This window comes from Atractosteus spatula, chromosome 1, assembly GCF_055471065.1.
Source record: "Atractosteus spatula isolate fAtrSpa1 chromosome 1, fAtrSpa1.hap1, whole genome shotgun sequence".
Classification (NCBI taxonomy): domain Eukaryota; kingdom Metazoa; phylum Chordata; class Actinopteri; order Semionotiformes; family Lepisosteidae; genus Atractosteus; species Atractosteus spatula.
The window spans coordinates 36617163-36637069 of NC_142706.1; the positions used below are offsets into that span (position 1 = coordinate 36617163).

At 36.6% G+C, this 19907-nt stretch overlaps 1 protein-coding gene across 1 annotated transcript in view; it reads right to left on the bottom strand.

Annotated features, from left to right (window-relative positions):
- Positions 1 to 19907, bottom strand: part of stx18 (syntaxin 18) — a 47099-nt gene that overhangs the window by 2503 nt on the left and 24689 nt on the right. The window contains exons 3-10 of the mRNA XM_088921042.1: positions 16541 to 16656; positions 15813 to 15890; positions 15367 to 15433; positions 10409 to 10515; positions 6040 to 6131; positions 4390 to 4448; positions 1450 to 1519; positions 787 to 867 (exon numbers count right to left, since the gene is read on the bottom strand). Coding sequence (XP_088777168.1) covers positions 787 to 867; positions 1450 to 1519; positions 4390 to 4448; positions 6040 to 6131; positions 10409 to 10515; positions 15367 to 15433; positions 15813 to 15890; positions 16541 to 16656 — 670 coding nt within the window. The remainder of the gene's footprint in view (positions 1 to 786; positions 868 to 1449; positions 1520 to 4389; positions 4449 to 6039; positions 6132 to 10408; positions 10516 to 15366; positions 15434 to 15812; positions 15891 to 16540; positions 16657 to 19907) is intronic.

Here is a 19907-nt window from a genome sequence, read left to right on the forward strand (position 1 = left end):
GTGGTGAGCGTTCTGGCGCACTATGGATGCCGTCGCATCATCCAGGTGGATGCTGCACATTGGTGGTGGTGGAGGAGGGGAGTCCCCATTACCTTTAAAGCGCTTTGAGTGGCGTGTCCAGAAAAGCGCTATATAAGTGTAAGCAATTATTATTATCTTTCAGTTTCTTTTAGTGTTTTAATTTCCCTTTATTTTGTGGGCATTTCTCAAATGCAAATTTGTTTAGCAAACAAAAAAGTAGAGGTCTCTGCAATTATGTTTATAAATTGGCTCAGAGCTGCAGTATGAGCCTTGTGACTACTCACAAGGAGGAATGAGTCTGGTTCATTAGAGGAATGATGGGAGAAATTCTAAAGGGATCCCACGTCCAGAAAAGTAGAAACTCTGTAGCAGGGTGTGCTGTTTGACATTTAAGAGTAGAGTGAAAGTGATTCCTGAATTCCTTGGTATATGACTAAGCACCTATTGAGAAACGGTCAAAATTTGGCTCCACAAGATTAAATTAAATAACATGGGATATAATAACGAGAGGGAAAATACGTTTTTGGGAGATTAAATTAAGACTCAAGTATAGTGTTGTAAATACTAAAGATTGCAGTTAATCTTTTCAATTCTCATAAAGGGGATTTAATCTTAAATACAATGTGTATTATACAGTAGACACACTATTAAAACAATCTGAATTAGAACGCTGCCTTTAAACCTTGAACATAATCTTTTATTTTAATTAAATGTCTTGAACAGTAATTGTTAAAGCACAGAAAGGAGACGGCTGACAAGCCTTACCTCTCTAATGTCTTCATTCCCCTCCTTGACATTTTCTGTTGTGCCTACCACAAGCTGATGAATATTATCTATCTCTGTTTCCTGTTGGGCAACAATTAAAAACCTATCAGAAAAAAACACTGAACAGTCACAATTTACAGGGAGGCATGATCAGGTTTCTAGAAAAGAGACAATGCCTCAGTGTGCTGTCACTCCTAATGGCATTCTACATTTTAATAAATCAACAGGGGCAGATGATGCAAAATTGTATTTTTAATGCAAAAACGAAAACAGATATTCAATGAGAGAGATTATATCTTCTTACGCATTAGACACATGGTTTCAAATGTTGCTCCTGAAAACAAACTAGATATTCTTCTGTACACCTTAGTTGTGTTCCTTCAATAGGAATAACCTTGCCTTTCAAAAGGAATGCTTTGCAGCTTTCTGGCCACTGGCCTTTAATTGAAAGGTGAATCATTCTCATTCCTACATACTTCCTCCTTTTCTAAAAATAGAGGGTGTTCAATTAATACATTTTTCAATATAACTTAAAGTTCTATTTTATTTAAAAAGGCAGAAAATGACCAGGTCATACACACAGGCAGTAGGAACTGTCACTGAAATCTGTGCAATGTACTGAACTTTAATTCATGTCAGATGCAACAACAAAAATTGCACTACCTGATGTAAAACTTTCTCTGCAAATATCTCCTGCAGTCTAGATATTTCCACAACTTTGCCTTCAATTTGTCTACAAAGAAGAAAAAAAAAAGATTAGAAATTTGTACACTTAACAGGCAAAGTATTGAGGTCATGTAATGAATATTAGCTTGATTTATTGTACTGGGGATTTGAACTGACATGAATATAGCAGTATAAAAGAAGCATAAAGACAAAAAATTCATTATTAAAGAATGGGCACTGAATAACAGTTTTAGTGATCATGTTTGCCACATATATATTCTCCTTTATCTCTTCAATAATTCTGATATAAAACAAGTTAAAATCTTGTAATAAAAGCTATAGAATTAAAACATTCCACTTGTCACCTAATGAAACAAAGACATTTTATGCATCTTCACAAAACCTTTGTAAAGGTTCAGGATGTCAAACATTCTGACAATATTCAGTTCATGTGAGAGTACAAATGAGTTAATGGCAATGATTAATTCAAGAAGCCTTTTCCTTTCATTAATTAACTTGTGAACAAGTAGCCTAGCAACGGACAGCTATAAATAATATCCACAAGTGAATACACTGACTGTGGTGCCCTGCCGTTCTTGTTATTTGAAGGTATTACTTAAGGCTCATGGGTACATTGTGGTTGTACGATGGATATTTAGCTACATCCTGATGTTCTTTAAACTGGACATAAACATACAGTACATATACAGTACTTGTATGTACTTCCATGTTCCTCTAATAACGTTCCTGCTCATTTAGCTATTAAATATTCAGCATTAGAAAAGAATGACAAGTAACCAAACAGTATGTAAGTGTTTTGGATCTTTCAACACATGAAGTTTAAATCACACCTCATATAACATGATCCTGTTTTGAAGAAAAATAATCACAAGTTTCTTATACTATGTTTTGTGATGTTCGCTTTTGTGACTTCAAGTGTAAATAAAGAATTTTACTAAGTGTGACCATAGATGAACATGGAGCAAATTTATTGAGAATCAAAACATAAATAACTCTTACATGGAAAAGGATTTGTGAAATATCCATTGAGAAAGCCTGTAATGAGATGCTAGGGCCAGGCTAGACAAACTTTTGCAGCAATGGTTATATGATTTTAACATAAACCTTATCAAAGTTCTTTTTTGCAGAACAGAAAAATTTGCTGCCCATTTTCAGAAAATAAATGTAAAGTGTAGAAGTGAGGTCCTAGAGAAACTGAACATAAAGCAAACAAATTATTTTGCTAATTATAAAAAAGATGGAGATTCTTTGGCATTGGAAAAAATGGAACACATTTTGCTCTGAAGCATAACATTGAACGTTAATCCCATCCAGTGGTGCTGTTCTCCATTTGGCTTTTCCTAGTCTACAGCTGAATGATGATTTTCAGAAAGTCATTTCAATGGCTGTCATACCAGTCGAGGAAAAGCAAAGAAAATGAACACATTACATGGAAGAAGAGGATCCAAACACGAAATCCAGCATTGTTTTTAATGGTCATTGTATTCACTAGTGGATATTATTTATAGCTGTCCGTTGCTAGGCTTTTTTATTCAGTCAATTGGAACAGATAAAATAGGAATCTTGATAACTTAAAAGTAATAATATACTGTAAAATGTGATTGCCCTCTTGTTTATACAGGTACAAAATACAGGGTTTCCAACCAGAGGCATTACAAGAAAATGCTTTAAAAATGTTGATGCATATTTACAATATACAATAGAAACACAGGAAACGCACTTTTCTATTGTCCCTCTACAGTAATATACTGTACTGTAAGTGAAGTGTTTACTTTCTTCTATGAGTATCTGCTTAGCTAAATACATTGCAAACCGAGAAATGTCTGATTTTGACACAAGAGTAACCCTTTCCTGTAACAAATCTGTCAGCCTTTCTTAAAAACATCCAATATGGGTTTGTCTGCACACTCAGTTTCTTAACTATACCCATGCACCTAATTTACTTTGTTGAATTTGTGTATACTTTTAAAGCTCTAAGGTGATAAAAGATGATTGTTTCTGGTTTTCATTGCTAAGAATACTCATGTTTCAATTTTTTATTTACAAACAATAATTTTGATAAGTGTTTGACTTATATGTCAATAGACTGCTCCCGTGTGCTGTGAAGAAAAGTAGATTATGCAATATTATCCTCCAAAACATAAGAAAGATAATTTTGCCCACAAATATTTTTACAAAAGAGCAACTGCATACATTTCTGGGCTCAAAAATATGTCCTACAATGGCAGGTTAAAGAAATTAATATTTTGAGTCCTGACAGACCACAAGTGGACTTGATTCAAGTATTTAAAATCCTCAAAAGCCCTGACAAAGTTAATACTACAGATAAAATCAACAGTGAACCCCAAACCTGAGAAGACAAGGGAAACCGATTTAAAAGGGAATTTAGAACTGAAAATGGGGACCATGCCTTTACGTAAAGGACTGTGGGAGTATGGAACAAGATGTGTATCAGTGTTGTTTAAGCTTCCTTCAAGAAACAGGTGGGTGAGACCAATGGATAAATTAGCTACTGAAAAAAAACAAGCTAAATGGGATCAATGGCCTACACTGTTCTCCTTTCCAATCCCTTTGAACAACTCTCATCATATCAAAAAACACCAGGCCAGACATTCTAAGCTGTGCTCTTGCAATAATATTGCATGCGTTTTTGGTTTTTGGGGTTTTCATGATTGGAATTTGTTTAGACAAACTGGCAACATTTCACATTGCAAGTTTAAATTAAAAAAAACAACCTGTCCGTGAATTGTGTACTATTTTGATGAGAAGCATAGGTAGTCTTGCCCTCAAATAATAGGCCAAGAACTATTCACAGTTAAGGAGAAAGATACAATAAAGAGACAATAAACATGTACTAACATTGTGTAAAAGTTATACTGTGAATAATATAATAATAAAACTAACAAAAACACATACCTGACTTCATCCACAAGACTGTTCATCTCACTCACAAGCCTTTGGTTCTCTTGCTCAAACTATCAATGCAGACATTAAAACATACCATGTGAATTCTGGAGACGGAAGTGGTTAACTTCTTATTTAACTCCTTCGTAAATGAAGAAGTTATATTACACATTACCATAGACACGATACTTGTATCCTGAAAGTACTGCTGAGGAGTCAGCTACACTAGAGTTGATCCTTTCATTCTTAACGTCATTGTGCTGAATACATTACACTCAACTTTACATAATCCTTCATCTCTGAACACATCACATGGCTTTGAAAAGAAATCCAAATGAGAAAACTTTGATTGTGGTCTGAATCCCATGGACACACCTGAACAGTTTTTAATCTGCATTTCGGCCATCAAATCATTATTATTTCTGTAGCTAACCCAAACTGATAGAAATCATAAAAGTCTTTTCATATTCTATAAAGACCAAAGGTATCATAGGCTGTTAAATTAAGCTGCTTGTATGTCCAGGCTGGTGAGCTGGACTTCTGATTGCTCATTCAGTACTGTGGCTACTGGGGCTCCAACATGACTGCATTTAACAGCAGGGAACAAAGTCAAGAATGACTGTCTAAAGACCACAAGGTTACATTAAATGTTTTCACAAATATCCCCAGGCAATTTCACCAAAATGTGGTAGAAGGGTTGTTCCGTAGGGAGTACTGTACAGGAAATAATATAAAACTGATCAAGTGTCGTCTGCAAACTTATATATAAGTTAGAGATTTAAAAGATGGTATACAGTAGTTGTTAATTAGATGCACATTTTTTCTTTAATGCGTTAGGGGTTAAATAGGCAAAGGAACAGGTAATTGATTCTTACAGTGTCTAAGAAATCAAGAACAGACAGCTTTACACATTACACCTTAAACTGGTATACTAAGAAAAAAATTATTTGGGGCTTTCTATAGAATTAATGTAAAAAATCCAGTCAAACCTTATTTGAAGTGACAAGTTATTGCATTGCACTAATCTTCTGAATAAAAAAATCAGAATATAAATGAAATGTTCTACCTTTTCATTAGAATTACTTTTTCATTCATTCTTTTATCTTGAGCTTCTGAAGAGAACTGAAGCCAGTTTATTAAATACTGCGGTGTCATAATTAATTTTGTTGTTCTTTCTTCTGACAAGCACACTTCGCACTGCTTACCAGCCTACGAATAATAAAGTTTAAACTAATATTCCACATCTGTAAATATATTTATTTAGAAATCATTTTAAACTGGGGGTTTAAAAGAGTGGACCTCCAGTCCGGGAAAGTCATGATCTTGCTTTCCATCTTAACTATTCACATTTTAATTAAACTACTTATTGGCCTAATTGGAACAGTTTTAGCAGATTTTTTCAGATTAAGCTGATTTATAGACCTACTTAACCTGTAGGAATGCGACCCTCCAGCACTAGGACCCCTCTTCTTGGCTTTAAATAAATATATGGAATGAGACATTGATTATTCGAATACCATTTGCGATATTTAAAAACTGAACGCTCTCAATCAGAAAATGTATTCAAGTACTTTTATCACTGAAGAGCAGTGTTGAATATTGCTAAAATGTTATTGAAAGAAAATATGTTGCCCTTCGACAAGAAACAAGCAAACAGCATACCATTTGAATTTCTTCAGGTGAAAGCTCATCTTCAACTTTGCCATCTTCCCAGAGGCCAACGCCACTCTCTTGAGCCTCTGCTACATTTGTATCTAATAAAACATGAACAATTCCAGGCATCATTACACAACAGAAGACATGCATGGAAGCAGAATTCCTTGTCAAGGGTATACACAAGAATTTACAGGCATCAGTAAACTAAAGAAAATGTACAATAGGTTACCATAACTGAAAGCCACGAGGACTACAGCTTTGCTGCTGACCTGGTGCTTCACTCATCTCTTTTATGAGCTTGTATGTTTTAAGTTTTTTTTTTTGCTGCATTTTAAATTGTTTTATTCAAGTGGTAACACAATCGCAGGAAGATTTATTGCTTTGATTTGCCACTTTTTAATACTGTGCCAGCTTGTCTTGGGCTTTATGTACCAACAACATATACAACATATACAATGAAACTCACCTGCACTCTTGAGGACCTACAGTACTTTCCTTTTGCGCTGAACCTTGCAAGAAGAGCGTTTAAGTGGAGAGGGTACCACAAAAGCGAACTCAAGAAAAGAGGGTAAAGAGGCAGAATTTAACAGTTCAGAATACAAATGTTGGGCTGCAGACATCCAGTGTTGACTTCAAGTGTTGACTCTAGTGAATGTGTGCTCTTTAAACAACAAGGAAGATGAGCTCTACGTGGGACTTGAGTTTGATGGTGCTAATACCTGAATCTGAACTATGGAAATCTCTCACCCAATGCATGAGTCCACTTGGGGGTGGAATGAGATTTCCTTAGTAACTGACCATAAAGAATCCTTTTGAATGGTATACTCTCTGCGGATATGGTTTTGGTGAATGACACTCCCTAGGGGTGTGCTTTATCACCAGTTTTTGTTCCACATCTACATGAAATGCGGATCAATGATGGTGTTTTCAGCTTGCTTACACTGACAACGTGGCTTTGGTTGGTGTTCTGCAGGAAAGTGAAAGTCCAGAACAAACACTTTACTTTGACAAAGTATTAAATTGTATTAATTGCTGCCATTCAAGCAATGTGGAAACAAACATTAAGAAAACAAAAGAATAAGTGCTACACTCGGGCTGATTTGAGCCAGTAGTTTCCCAGCCTATAAATATAAACAGTCAGGTTATTGAGATTGTTCCTTGCTATAAATATCTGGGCACATACATTGATAACAAGCTCAATTTCTCAGACAACACAGAGTGTGGTTTAAAAAAAACCTGCTGAGGTTATTTCTCTTGAGAAGGCTGAAGGTTTTTGAGCAAACACATTCTAGAGTTGGGCTATACAACTCCTTTTTAACATCTCCACTTGTTATGGGAATCTTGATGTCAGGGGCAGAGCCAAGCTCTAAAGGATTATAAACAAGGGCAAATTATTGATCAGAAACAGAACTAGCTGAATTGCATGTATAAGAAGGATTCTTACAGGAAAACAATGTTAGAAGTAAATGATGCCTCATATACACTACACTCCCAATTTGAAAAACTACCATCTGGCCGATATTTCAGAGAACGAGAGGTTACAACAACATTGTTAAGAAGTCATTCACCAAGTATCATTACACTTGAATCTTATATTTTTTGTACTGTAGTGTATTGCATTGCAATGTTATTTATATTGCATCGATCGCACACATCTTACAAAATCCACTGGATGTTTAACGTACTCTGTATTACACTGTTGATTATTGTTGTCTCAGCGAGGCCAAAGAAGAATTTCCGCTATACAGTATGTGGGCAGTAAAGTATATAAAAGAAAAAAGTTAGCTTGTTCATCATTCATCTTTTGCTTATGAAATAGTCACACAAAAACACAAAGTGTCTTCAATTCTAATTTTAATTAATACTTATTAACATATGATGAAGAGATAAATGATAAAGAGATTAGAGGGGAGCATGACAAAGTAACACGGAGAGGTTAATTTCCTGTTTAAAAGAAAAAAGAAGAAAAAACTTTGCGAGAGCTCACTTCAGCTGTTTTCCCTCCATTATCTCCCATGAATATTATCATTAACATAAAAAGCACACATATAGCAAAAATGTGTTTTTGTCAGTTTGCATGCAGAATGGTGGTGTGTACAGATGTCACAGCAAGGATGCTATTAACTTGTGCTTGTGAAAGACAAAGAAGGAACCAGTGAGACATTCAACTTGAGAAGTGTCTAGTGCAGGGTCCATCAATTCACAATCTGCCAATAATGTTGCAAATGTAAGAGATGCTCTACAGAACAAATGAAGGAACATCTGTGTGGTCTGTGTACAACATGTCTGGCTGCCTATCTCATACTGTTTACATTGTCAGATACTGATCATTTACATATGGGTACCTGACCTGAATAATCACAAATGAGTTTCAGCTCACAAAACACATTTTCAATGTTGAATCGGGGATTGCTTTCCAACATGTTTCAGTAAATAGGAACATATACAGTGTTTCAGAGAGGTTAGCAATCTTTTGACTTCTCAGATTGGTTACCTTAGAAGGGTTTGAAAAATTGATATTGTTTGGCTGTATTTACATAGCTGGCCTTGGGCCAGGAAGAAAGTAAACATGGGGAATGGACACTGATGATCACAGACTATTCCCAATGATTTACACACATTAAAATACATCACTGTAAATCAAGAAAACCACCATATTAAAGAAAAACATTCAATAGTGATAGGCCATTATTCAAACCTCAATAAAAATAGACAACGGCAGAAAAACAGGAAATTCTTATTTTCTATGTTGGGGAATCCTCAGGCTAAAAGTGTTCCTTTTATTTTAGTGATGCATTATTACGATACAGAAATTGGTTCCTATTTACTTGTGAGCATTTGTGTTTCGGAGAGGGAGATGTAGTCCTTGATAGGATCCATTTATATTAGGATGCAGGTTTTCTCTTGATGGCCTTTAAAGGTGTTTGGTGGTGTATTTAGATTACAGAGGCAGAACTGTAGAATTTTCTGGGTTTAAAGTGTATGCAGTACATTCTGCATAGTTGTGCAAATTGGCGTTAATAAATATTTTGTTTTTTCAAAGTTTGAGTCGAATTTGTTGAGTTTGAGCTTGTTACTCTATCAGAGCTGTGCCGCAGAATTAAAGAACATGCTCTATTTTATAACAGTACTGTATATAAATGTAATGGACAAAAATGGGAAACCAATGTAAAGTTACTTAATAGAGCACTGGGCCACCACAAGCGGCCAGTACAACCTGTAAGCGTTTAGAGTCTGCCAGCATCTGGAATTCTGCTGGACGATGTTGCGCCATTATTCCAAGAGAAAGTCAATCAGCTCACATCTGGTTGATCGAAGTGGAAATGCTATCTCAAGTATCGTGCCACAACATCACATGAATGCTTAATTGGGTTTAGATCTGTTGACGGATAACATCACTGTCATGCTTATCAAACTACTGGGCAGGCTGCACATGCTCTCTACATGGGGACATTGCCATTCTGGAAGACACCTCTGGAAAGAAATAGTGGAGCGCGGGGTGAAGATGATCACTCATAATTAGTAAGCATATTACTTATTATTAAGTAGATTAGCATTGATCTTGCCCTCATCCATTTTTTAAGTATACGGTGAAGGATATTTCTGACCATATCGCATTTCTGCACTGCCTGGGAGTCCATTCCCTGTGCTATTTGCAGCACTGGACTCAGTGTAATGAGCGATTAGTATACTACAACCCAGCTAAAATATCAAGCTTTGTGGAGTTCTCTGCAGACCATTCTTGATTAAACTGTCTGCTTGTGTCCCAGGTTGATATATGCAATGAATTGATATGCATTTGCTCACCTGTTTTGGTTGGATTTTGAATTAATGTATGGATATCACAATACCTGTACTTGAATGTGTTTCTGGTCACTTTTGCCCTTTTCGGATCACGCTGTTCCCTTTGAGTTCCATGCTAACATCACCTTTGACACTGCAGCTTGTGAAACATCAGCAGGTTGAGCTGTCTTGGTCAAAACTCCAAACGCAGCCACCCATCTTTCTTTAAAGCCATTGTAGTCATAAGCATAAGGAATCTTTTCAGCACTTTTATAAATCACCCTAAGCATGCTGGGATGTTATGTGCTTAATTAACATATGAGCCACATCTCTGGTCTTGCTTTCAATAAACTTAGTGTTCCTCCTTTCCTCACCAAGGTCCAGTACTGGCATATAAACTTATATGTTTGTGTGCTTTCAGATATATAAACATATGTACTACAATCAGTATTGCAAATAGCTGTGACGATAATGCTTTATAGCAATTTCTAATAACAATGCATAATTAATGTGTAAATGTACAAATATTTTAATTATTTCTTAATAAATTAAGGGGATAAAGAAACACAAACTATTACAAGAAATAACTTACCTGTGGTGTTATCTTTTAACGTCTTCTCATCTGAGGGATCTGGTTGGGCACTTTTCTCAGTGGCAGAAGAGAGAAGCTTGCTGTGTCGCTCAGGCTCAAGTCTCAAACTGCAAAAAAAATCTGCAGTTGAATATTGAATATCCCCCAAAGCACAGTCAAGTCCCTTACAAGGAAATGGAGGAAATATGGCATCTGTGAATCTGTGTAGAACAGGGTATCCTCAAAACTGAGGATCTGTGTGAGATGAGCACAAGGCAGGGAGGCCACCAAGAGGCTTATGATGCATCTAAAGCAATTACAGTCTTCCACTGCTGAGATGGGAGAAACTGCATATGCCCGACTGATTCTGCATATGCCAAAATCTGGGTGTCACAGGAGAGTGGCAAAACGAAATCCATTACTGAAAAAAAAAAAGACAAATCTCGACTACTGTTTGTCAGAAGGCATGTGCGAGACTATGGTCTGTTGAATTGACCTTTTTGGCCTCAATAGTCAGCTCTAAGTTTGTGGTATGCCTGAGAACTCCACTCTACTATGAAGCATGGAGGGGCAGCATCATGCTATGGGATGTTTCTCTGCTTAAGGGCCTGTACAGACAAATCCTAGAAGAAAACAAGCTGCAGTTTGCAAGAGACCTGGGACTCTCTATACAGTGATTCTCTCTACAGGAAATCCGTTTCCTAAAAACAATGTAATGGCACGCCGTCTTAACAAGCTTCAAATACTTAAGTCGAATCTGCCCTTTACAGAGGACCTGGATAAGGAGCTCTCGCCTGGCTTGTGCTTTATTTTCTGTGTCCTCCTTTTCCATCTCTGTCTTTCTGTCTCTTCCCATGTCCTCTTTCTTTTTTTCTGCTCTCCCTGTACCAGTCTGTTTCATCCTGTGTTCCTGGAGTGTTTATTGATAATCATTTATCCAGAACTTAACCAAGGTAAAGCAGATGATTTCTTTGATCAATTCATCTCACACGCAGCACAACCAAGTAAAAACTATAGTTCTTTTCTCACTTTGAAGTTTCAAAAACTATCATCTATTTATCCCTAGCCAGGTGCTTAACATTATACCTTGATTCTTAAAGACATTTCAATAGTCACTTACAGTAGCCTTAATATTATATACTGTACAATTTAGATTTTCTTCTCAAATCATAAATTATGCCTGGACAAAGGTATGCAAACTGCACGAGCAAACATACTTCAAACTCTGGTACATGAAAGGATGGTACAGTGGAGGCATAGAAAGTCACCACTCCCTTTCAAAATGTGTACCTTTTTTTGTATGACCCTCTGAATAAAAAAACAAATTAAATTAGGCTTGTTCCATTTTTATTTACACACAGTAACCCACATTAGCCAAGTGAAAATAAAATTCTAAAACATTCTGAAAATTAATTAATATTACAACGGTAAAATACTTATTTGGATAAATGAACACCCCCCTTACAACTGTATTTGCAAACTTGCTCAGGTATAACCAATCACCTTACAGATCACACCACAAACTAATTGGCTCCCACCTCTGATCAATTGCGGTGATTGATTGGGATTGGGAGGAAAGGTGCTTTCAAAAGAACTTTGAGACAATGTTGTGGAAAGGCATAAGACAGGAGATGGGTATAAAAAGATTTCAAAGGCTTTAAATATCCCGTGGAGCACATTCAAGACCATCATTAAGAAGTGGAAGGCGTATGGCACCACCCAGACTTTGCCTAGATCAGGCCACCCTCCAAACTGGATGACTGAGCAAGAAAGAGACAGATCAGAGAGGCTATCAAGAGGCTGATGGCAACTTTGAACGAGCTACAGGCCTTTAGGGCAAAGACTGGTCATTGTGTGCATGTGACAACAATGTCACAAGAGCTCCACAAATCTGCCCTGTGTGGGAGGGTGGAAAGAAAAAAGCCACAACAAGTCTCGTTTAGGTTTTGCTAAAAAGCATCTTAAATTATTCTGTGGCCAAGTGGCAAAAGTGGTCAGATGAGAGCTGGAATGCAAAACGGTACATCTGGTGAAAATCCAATACATCTTACCATCTAAAGAAAACCATTCCTACAGTAAAGAATGGTAGTGACGGCATCCTGTTGTGGGGGTGTTTCTCTTCATCTGTGACTGGGGCACTTGTTAGAATAGAAGGGAAGCTGGATGGTGCAATATACAGGCTAATTATTGAAGAAAACCTGCAGGCGTCAGCCAGGAAGTTGAAAATGGGAAGATGGTTCACCTTTCAACATGACAATGTCCCAAAGCACACCACCAAAACAAGCATACAGTGGCTAAAGGACAGGAAGGTGAATGGCCTAGTCAGAGCCCCGACCTATAATCCCATCGAAAATCTTTGGAATGACTTAAAGAGGGCAGTCCATCAACGGTCACCATGCAGTCTGACTGAGCTTGAACAATTCTGTAAGGAGGGCAAATATTCCACCCCTAGGTGTCCAATGTTGGAAGAGATGCATCCAAACAGACTCAAGCAAATGGTGCTTCCACCAAATATTAACTCGGGGGGTGCTCTCTTATCTAACACAATTATTCAATTTTTCTCCAGAAATTTTGCTTTATCTTTTTCCACTTGGATGTTGCAAAGTACAATTTGTAAATAAAACTTGAAAAAGTCTGATTTTACTTGTCTTCTTTTTGGGCTTTAGAGCAACAGAAGGTGAACATTTTGAAAGGGGGTAGTGACTTTCTATATCCACTGTACATAGTCAGCATCAGGAAGGTAGATATACTCCATGGAAAGTATGTTTTGAAGGTAACCAAAAAAATATACAAACTGTTCAAACAAATCAAGACCATAAGTAAGAAAGTCCTTTAGACATTTTCAGAAACTTCAAAGCTACATCAGACAGATGATGAAAGCTCAAAGTAGGTATTCAGATTATTACTATGGTCCCAAAACTCTAAAGTTATCAGTATACAAGAGTCTTTCATTAAATGCCACTGGGTAGAAATAAGTGTTGAGCATGCTTTTTCTTTAAAACTTAAGAAAGTTTAAGTTTAAGAAAGTTCCATGAAAGTCAGAGATTTTAATGATTTGGACTAATATGCAATAACTAAATCAAATCAAAGTGTAACATACTGTAATCTCATTGCTCTGAAAAAAATACAACAAATATTTAATCAAGAGGAAAATCAGCATCCACACCAAAGATATATGAAAAGAAAAAATAACAAATAGAATCTTATGTGAAGTTATAGATTTTGTCAGAAACACCACTATTTTATGTTTTGCCTTTGATAGCAAGTTTGATGAAATAATGTATTGTAAGCACAGTACAAATCTGTGTTTCAAACAGCAATTGGGTGTTTGAACTGAACAAGACAAAAGTAGAAATAAAGAGTTAGAACCCTGACACAAATCTGCACTATGAAGTAAAAATTCAAATGAGTTTGTCAGTCTTTAAATTAAAGCTGCTTTGAGGTATCAGCTGAAGCAAAATGATACTAGCTTAGAATCCCCATTATACAGAAGAGCCTCTTGGTGTATAATGCTCAAACTGCATAATGTGTACTTACTTCATTAAACAACAAAGGCTCAGAACAGAGCTGAGAACGTTTATGAAACCAACTTAATAATAAAGGGTACTCTGTTCTGTGGCATTAAAACAAGACAATACATTAGGTTTTAAGCTGTGTTACTGCCAGTGGATAAGGTCAGCACACAATTTTTCTAAAACACAGTAGTTTTGAAATAAGGCCTAAAGTTTATATGCCTTCTTTATAAAACACTACTTAACGTGAACGTTTGCATATGCAGGTTGCCATGAGATAGATATAACCACCAAGATATTTTTCTAGTTAAATATGGGATACGTCATATATACCATTCATTAAATTGTGTGTAATTTTATAACCCTCTTGCTCAGGATCATTATTAATGTTGTAAATCAAGTTTACAAGATTATTCAAAATACATTTAGAAAACGTGAGACAGTGGGAGTAATTTTAATGTATAATTTAGCAACAGAAATGCTTCTGTGTGGTACAGTAGGTTTCCTTTTTTAATTTCTTTCTCTCTTTGAGGTCACATCCACTGCTAAAGCAACAACAATAAAAATGCCTTTAACCAAACTCACTGCGTGAGTCAACACTCACTCCCACTTTTAACCACTATTAACTTGGGAGAACCTGGTATATAACCCCAGAAATTTAAGTGCACATTCTCGCCACAACAGAGGAAAATCAGGCATTGGGACACTCATGTTTCTGCACTCCACTTCTGAGGGTTTTCTTACAAAATCAATCTGTCCCAATCAATTTGTTCCAAAGTAGCCAGTTATATAAATGTCTAGACTACTTTTCACATGCACACATTGGATATTATGATGTTACTTTTATCTGTGGGTAGTTAATCAGGGATTTTTAGATGGTTACATTCCATCACTTATTGTTTATTATGGATGAGGTTTCTTTCACCACACCAGCAAACGTCAAAGTGGATGGGGAAAGTAAATAAACAGATTCAACTCTGTTGTAAAAAACTTAAGGTATTATACAATAACGAAGCCAAGGTTAGATATGTTACAAGATGGTCTGATACGAGAAATAAAACACAAAGCGTAATTCCTTTGTGTCCTAAATTCAAGCCATTTATAAGAGCACATCTTTTCATAATTTCCTTCCAAGATGTCACGATAAATTGTGTTTCAATGATACGTGGAGTATTTCTGTGCCATTATCAGGATCCAATGACATATCAAGAGGCAGAAATGTGAAATGCAAAATGCTTTCATTTATTTTGGCTGAGATTAAAAAGCTTTTATAAAAAGGTTTTTAAAAAACAGCCGACAGATTTTTCTAAATAAGAACTATTCATTAAAGTATTCACCCCATAGCTCTTTTTGTAGCATGCTGTATCATATGACATTTGAATTCCAACTGTACAGCAAGACTTTGTAAAATACAACAGATTACAAGTGTTAGGTGGATAGGTTTATAATGAAAATGGAGCTACTCACAGTCTTTTTTTATCCACTGCCCGCTTAACCCTGATGGCCCGTTGCTCCGAGTACAGCTTGCACACACCTGGAAAGAAGTTAGTTCAAGTAAACTGTAAATTCGCACCTGTAAGTCTATTCAAATGCAGATGCTTATCTCCTGCTTTTAGATAAAAATGTAATCTTAGGTCTTGGGAATGCACATAAAAAGACAATTTTGTCAATAATAACATATCAGATGTGACCTAAACAATCACACTTTTTATTACTGCGATAAGAAATTTGTGTCATAAACAGGTCAAAACTGAAACAAAGCAATCAGTTATGAAATCATGTTATTTCAGTTGCTGAATAATCTGTTACAGATTATATCTTTATATAAGATTATATTATATATCATCTTATATGTTCTTGTGACATATAAGAGACAATGCTCATGATGAAAATAAGCTATAAACGATAATTACCTTTCAGATAATCTTCGATCAGGTCCAGAACTGCTCCTCTGTGTTCTTTTACTTGAGCAGACATAACTTTTTTACCAGCTGAATCAAATGCATAGATAAAACAAAACACAAACATTAACCTGACATTTATACAAAATGTGGTTTGCAATTTCAATTGTAACTTCACAGCATGTAGTGGAAAATAAAAATAAGTGACAATAGCCAATATCCTTAGAATTGTTTAATAACAAATATCCCACAGGCTCCCAGCTGGGTTTACTAGTGAAGACAGACTTGCAGTACTGACTGAGCCCTGTAGTCATGAAAACACTGGTTCATACAGCTGACTGTGAAGTGGAGGCAGAGCACTGCAGCAGTTTTATGCCATATCCTTGGGTACCTGTGATTAAATCAGGGCTTTCATGGCAATATACTGAATGTGAACAGGAATGTAAATTAAGGAATTTACAGTTTATTCAATTTAAAAACAACTCAGCTGATTCATTGTTCCTGGATCAATTGTAAAAAATGAAGAGTATAACCTATGCAATGGTTTATTATAAATTTGCACAATCTGTGTAGGAAAAGCAAGACATTAAATGGATATCTATTAAGGCAGGTTGCTAAAGCTTCAATCAATAGCAAACTTGTTTCTGTTAAAAGCAATGACACCCAACTATTTATGTAAACAATGTGGGAACTCACGTTCTTCAAATTGCTTTGCATAAAAGAGAGACTTGCAAGAATACCTTCTGTTCTCAGCTGGTTAATGGCATCTGAGCACGTTCTCATGAATATTTGAGCATCCTGGTCAATCTGATCCCGCTCATTATCTGTCATTCGAGTATAATCAGAAGAGATCAGGCTGAAATAGACAAAAGGAAAATCACAAGGCTTCATTTTAAGCAAAATTAGATATGACTGAGTTCAACGTCATAAAAACGCGTCATCTTCTGTAAAGAAGTGGTGTGGATTGTTGGAATTGAAGGACTCGTATTACTTTTTGTTTGCAATTTCTCTTTTCCTTCCTGAGGGCATAGACGTGTTGTCAGCAACACGAATGATTATTTCAAATTTCCTCACTGAAATATAATTCACAACCCCCAAGGAAGGTCAAGGTATTCGCCTGAGTACTACTGGTTCATAGGTTTCAGTCTGGGCAATGTTGCTACACACATTTGACCAGGATTAACCAAAATGGACATTACCCACAGTACTGACTGCAGTGAGGTTAGGGCAGTTGGCTAGGCTCTCAGCAATACAGAGCTCCTTGTGCCCTCATGGACGCTTGCAGGCTTGCAGAGTTGCCAGTAAGGAACACACCTCTCCCCCAATCAGTGCTCTATTTTCAGTACAGTGCTGTGTTGCCTTTGACATATTAAAAGACTAATGCCTCAAATGGGGGCAGGGTGGGGGAGTCCGTCTACACTTCCTCATTGTCCTCTGCGAGAGGTGCCGGGTTCATAGCTGTTTGTCCAGACATGAAAAATGCATGATTTGGCTGTTCCAAATGTGGTGGGAAGAACAAAAATAATTGCCTAATATAGAGTAGAAGCTCCTGCTGCAGAACAGCTGAGAAAAGTTAAAGCTTTCAGAAACCTTGGCAGACAATATTTACACTTTCTAATTTCAAACATAACACTGCCTGAAAAAGTTTTTTTTGTGTGTGAATTCAGTACTTTTTATAATGCATACTACAGGTCATATAACAGGATTAGTGTTCAACAACAGCAGTTTCAACAAGGGATCATACAGCAATCATGCGGCCATAGACAAATAGAAGAAATCACTTTACAACAACACTTAATGTATTTAAAATATACAAGTACTGTATTTACTCTGTAACAGAACCAGGTTTAATAGCAAATCCAAACCCAAATTTTTCACTGTATAAAAGATACTTTAAAATAAAAGCTCATTGCACCCCTTTAGCAGATCACTGTGCTATGAGCCAATTTATTTTTGAATTAATAAGCAGAAGGTAAATCAGAATAATGCATACATATATGTTTAAGGTCATGGAAATTTAAGATCAAATGCTAAAATATGTTTCTGTCGTAAAAATGACATGGCTAAGATATAATACATGGATGGAACTTTTTAAAATTTCACAATGTGAGTTTAAGATATTAGAAGTCAATATACATTCTAAACCGAAATACATCTACTGTATACGTGGGAGTATGAATGTATATGTGCACACACTAAGTGGGCAGTTTATCAGGTACATCTACCTAGTAGAGAGTTGGTCTGCCCTTTCCCTCAGAAAAACCTGAATTCATCGGGACTCAACAAGGTGCTGAAAGTGTGTAACAGGGGTGCTGGCCCTTGTCGACTCCAATGTGTCCCATAGTTGTTGCAAATTTGCCGATGGTGGATTTCTACTCTGAATAGCTTGTTCCATCTCATTCCACAGATGCTCAAATGGATTGAGATCTGGTGACTGGGGAGGCCACTGCATTAAGCTGAATTCCCTGTCATATTCCTGGAACGATTCCAGGATTTTCCTAGCCTTGTGGCATGGAGCATCATCCTGCTAAAAAATGCCCATTCGCAGATGGATACACTGCTGCCATGGCATTGAAACACTGCTCTACTCGTACCCGGCAGGATGGATCCATGTGTTTTTCGCTATATCCTGGTCCTCCGATTAGCGAGAAACAGCAGGAACTGGAATTTATTTGACCAGGCGATGTTTTTCCAATCCACCTGTGTCCAGTGTTTGTGTTCCTTAGCCCACTGCATCAACACCATTTTGTTTATTCTCTGACAGGAGTGGAACTCGGTTGAGCTGTAGGCTGCCATATCCTATCCGTGACTAGGTACAATGAGTTGAGTTCTGTGTGTACACCACTGTTGTACTCAGCTGTAGTAGAGTGACTGTAGCCCGTCTATTATTCAGCACAAGTTGTATCAGCCCCCATCGGCCGCTTTCATTACCAGTCTGTTTCCGACCACAGAACCAACATTGGCTGGATGTTATTTGGGTGGTGGCCCATTCTCAATACATCCGTGACACTGTCGTACACGACAACCATAACAAGGTTGCAGGTCCTGATATACTCTTGCCAGCACATCTGGCGCCCATACCACACTGCGTTCAATTTTACTCAAATGTTTTATCTTTTCCGTTCTCTCTCTGAACTGCACACACATTATTCGTAAGTACCTGCCTACCTGCTTTAAATAGCATTGTCAGCCCATACCGTATGATGGTGTAAGTCACTGGGCAGTCAATTACTTGGGAAAGGCAGATGTACCTAATAAACTGGCCACCCACTGTATCTGCCAACATCCTGAAGAGAGGTGTTTAACATCTTCAAACAGCAAAATAACCACAAGGAAAAAAACGTTTTAAACTCATCATTCACACAGCAATACAACAAGGAAAAAAAAAGTCTTATTTCAACTACAGGGAAAGACCTTGTCTTAAGCATCAAAAGAAGAAATCTTTTGAGAAGAGACTGTCCATAAAGATGCTTTCAGATAATCACATACTGAAACTGCAAAACATCATATTGATGATGATACACATGTAACTGCTATACACATCTATAAATATATTCAAAATATTTTGCCACGGAGCAGTGAGATGTATTCTAAAGCCCAAATAAGGAAGATTAATTTATTTAGCCTATTTATTAATCATTGACTTTTAGATTAAAATGTCAAAATGGATGCAGCTAAATTCCTCTCAGATTAAAAACATATTTCCATAGATGTTTCATTTCTTATCATGACAGTCAAGCAGGAAGACCTTTTGAATTCAATTGCTCGAGACAGACGCAATGAGCCAAACCAGGGGAAGAGGATGATTCAGTCATGTCGGAATGCGGACATCATCATTGGGTTACAGGAACTTTTTTAAGAATTTCTCATGCCAAGCGGACGTTTTACTTCGGATCTGGAGCCATTTTTAACCGTGATTAAAAAGTTAAAAGATGAAAATGTTTAACAAGCATCTGCTATCCCTTTAAGTTTTTTTTAATAGGGCAAGAAAACTCAAATGATAATATCCAAAATTTTTAAATAATTCAGACTTCAAATTTTAAAATAATAAAAAACTGTGTCAAGTGATTCTTATATTGGTACCCTGAAAGACCTACTATACATGCC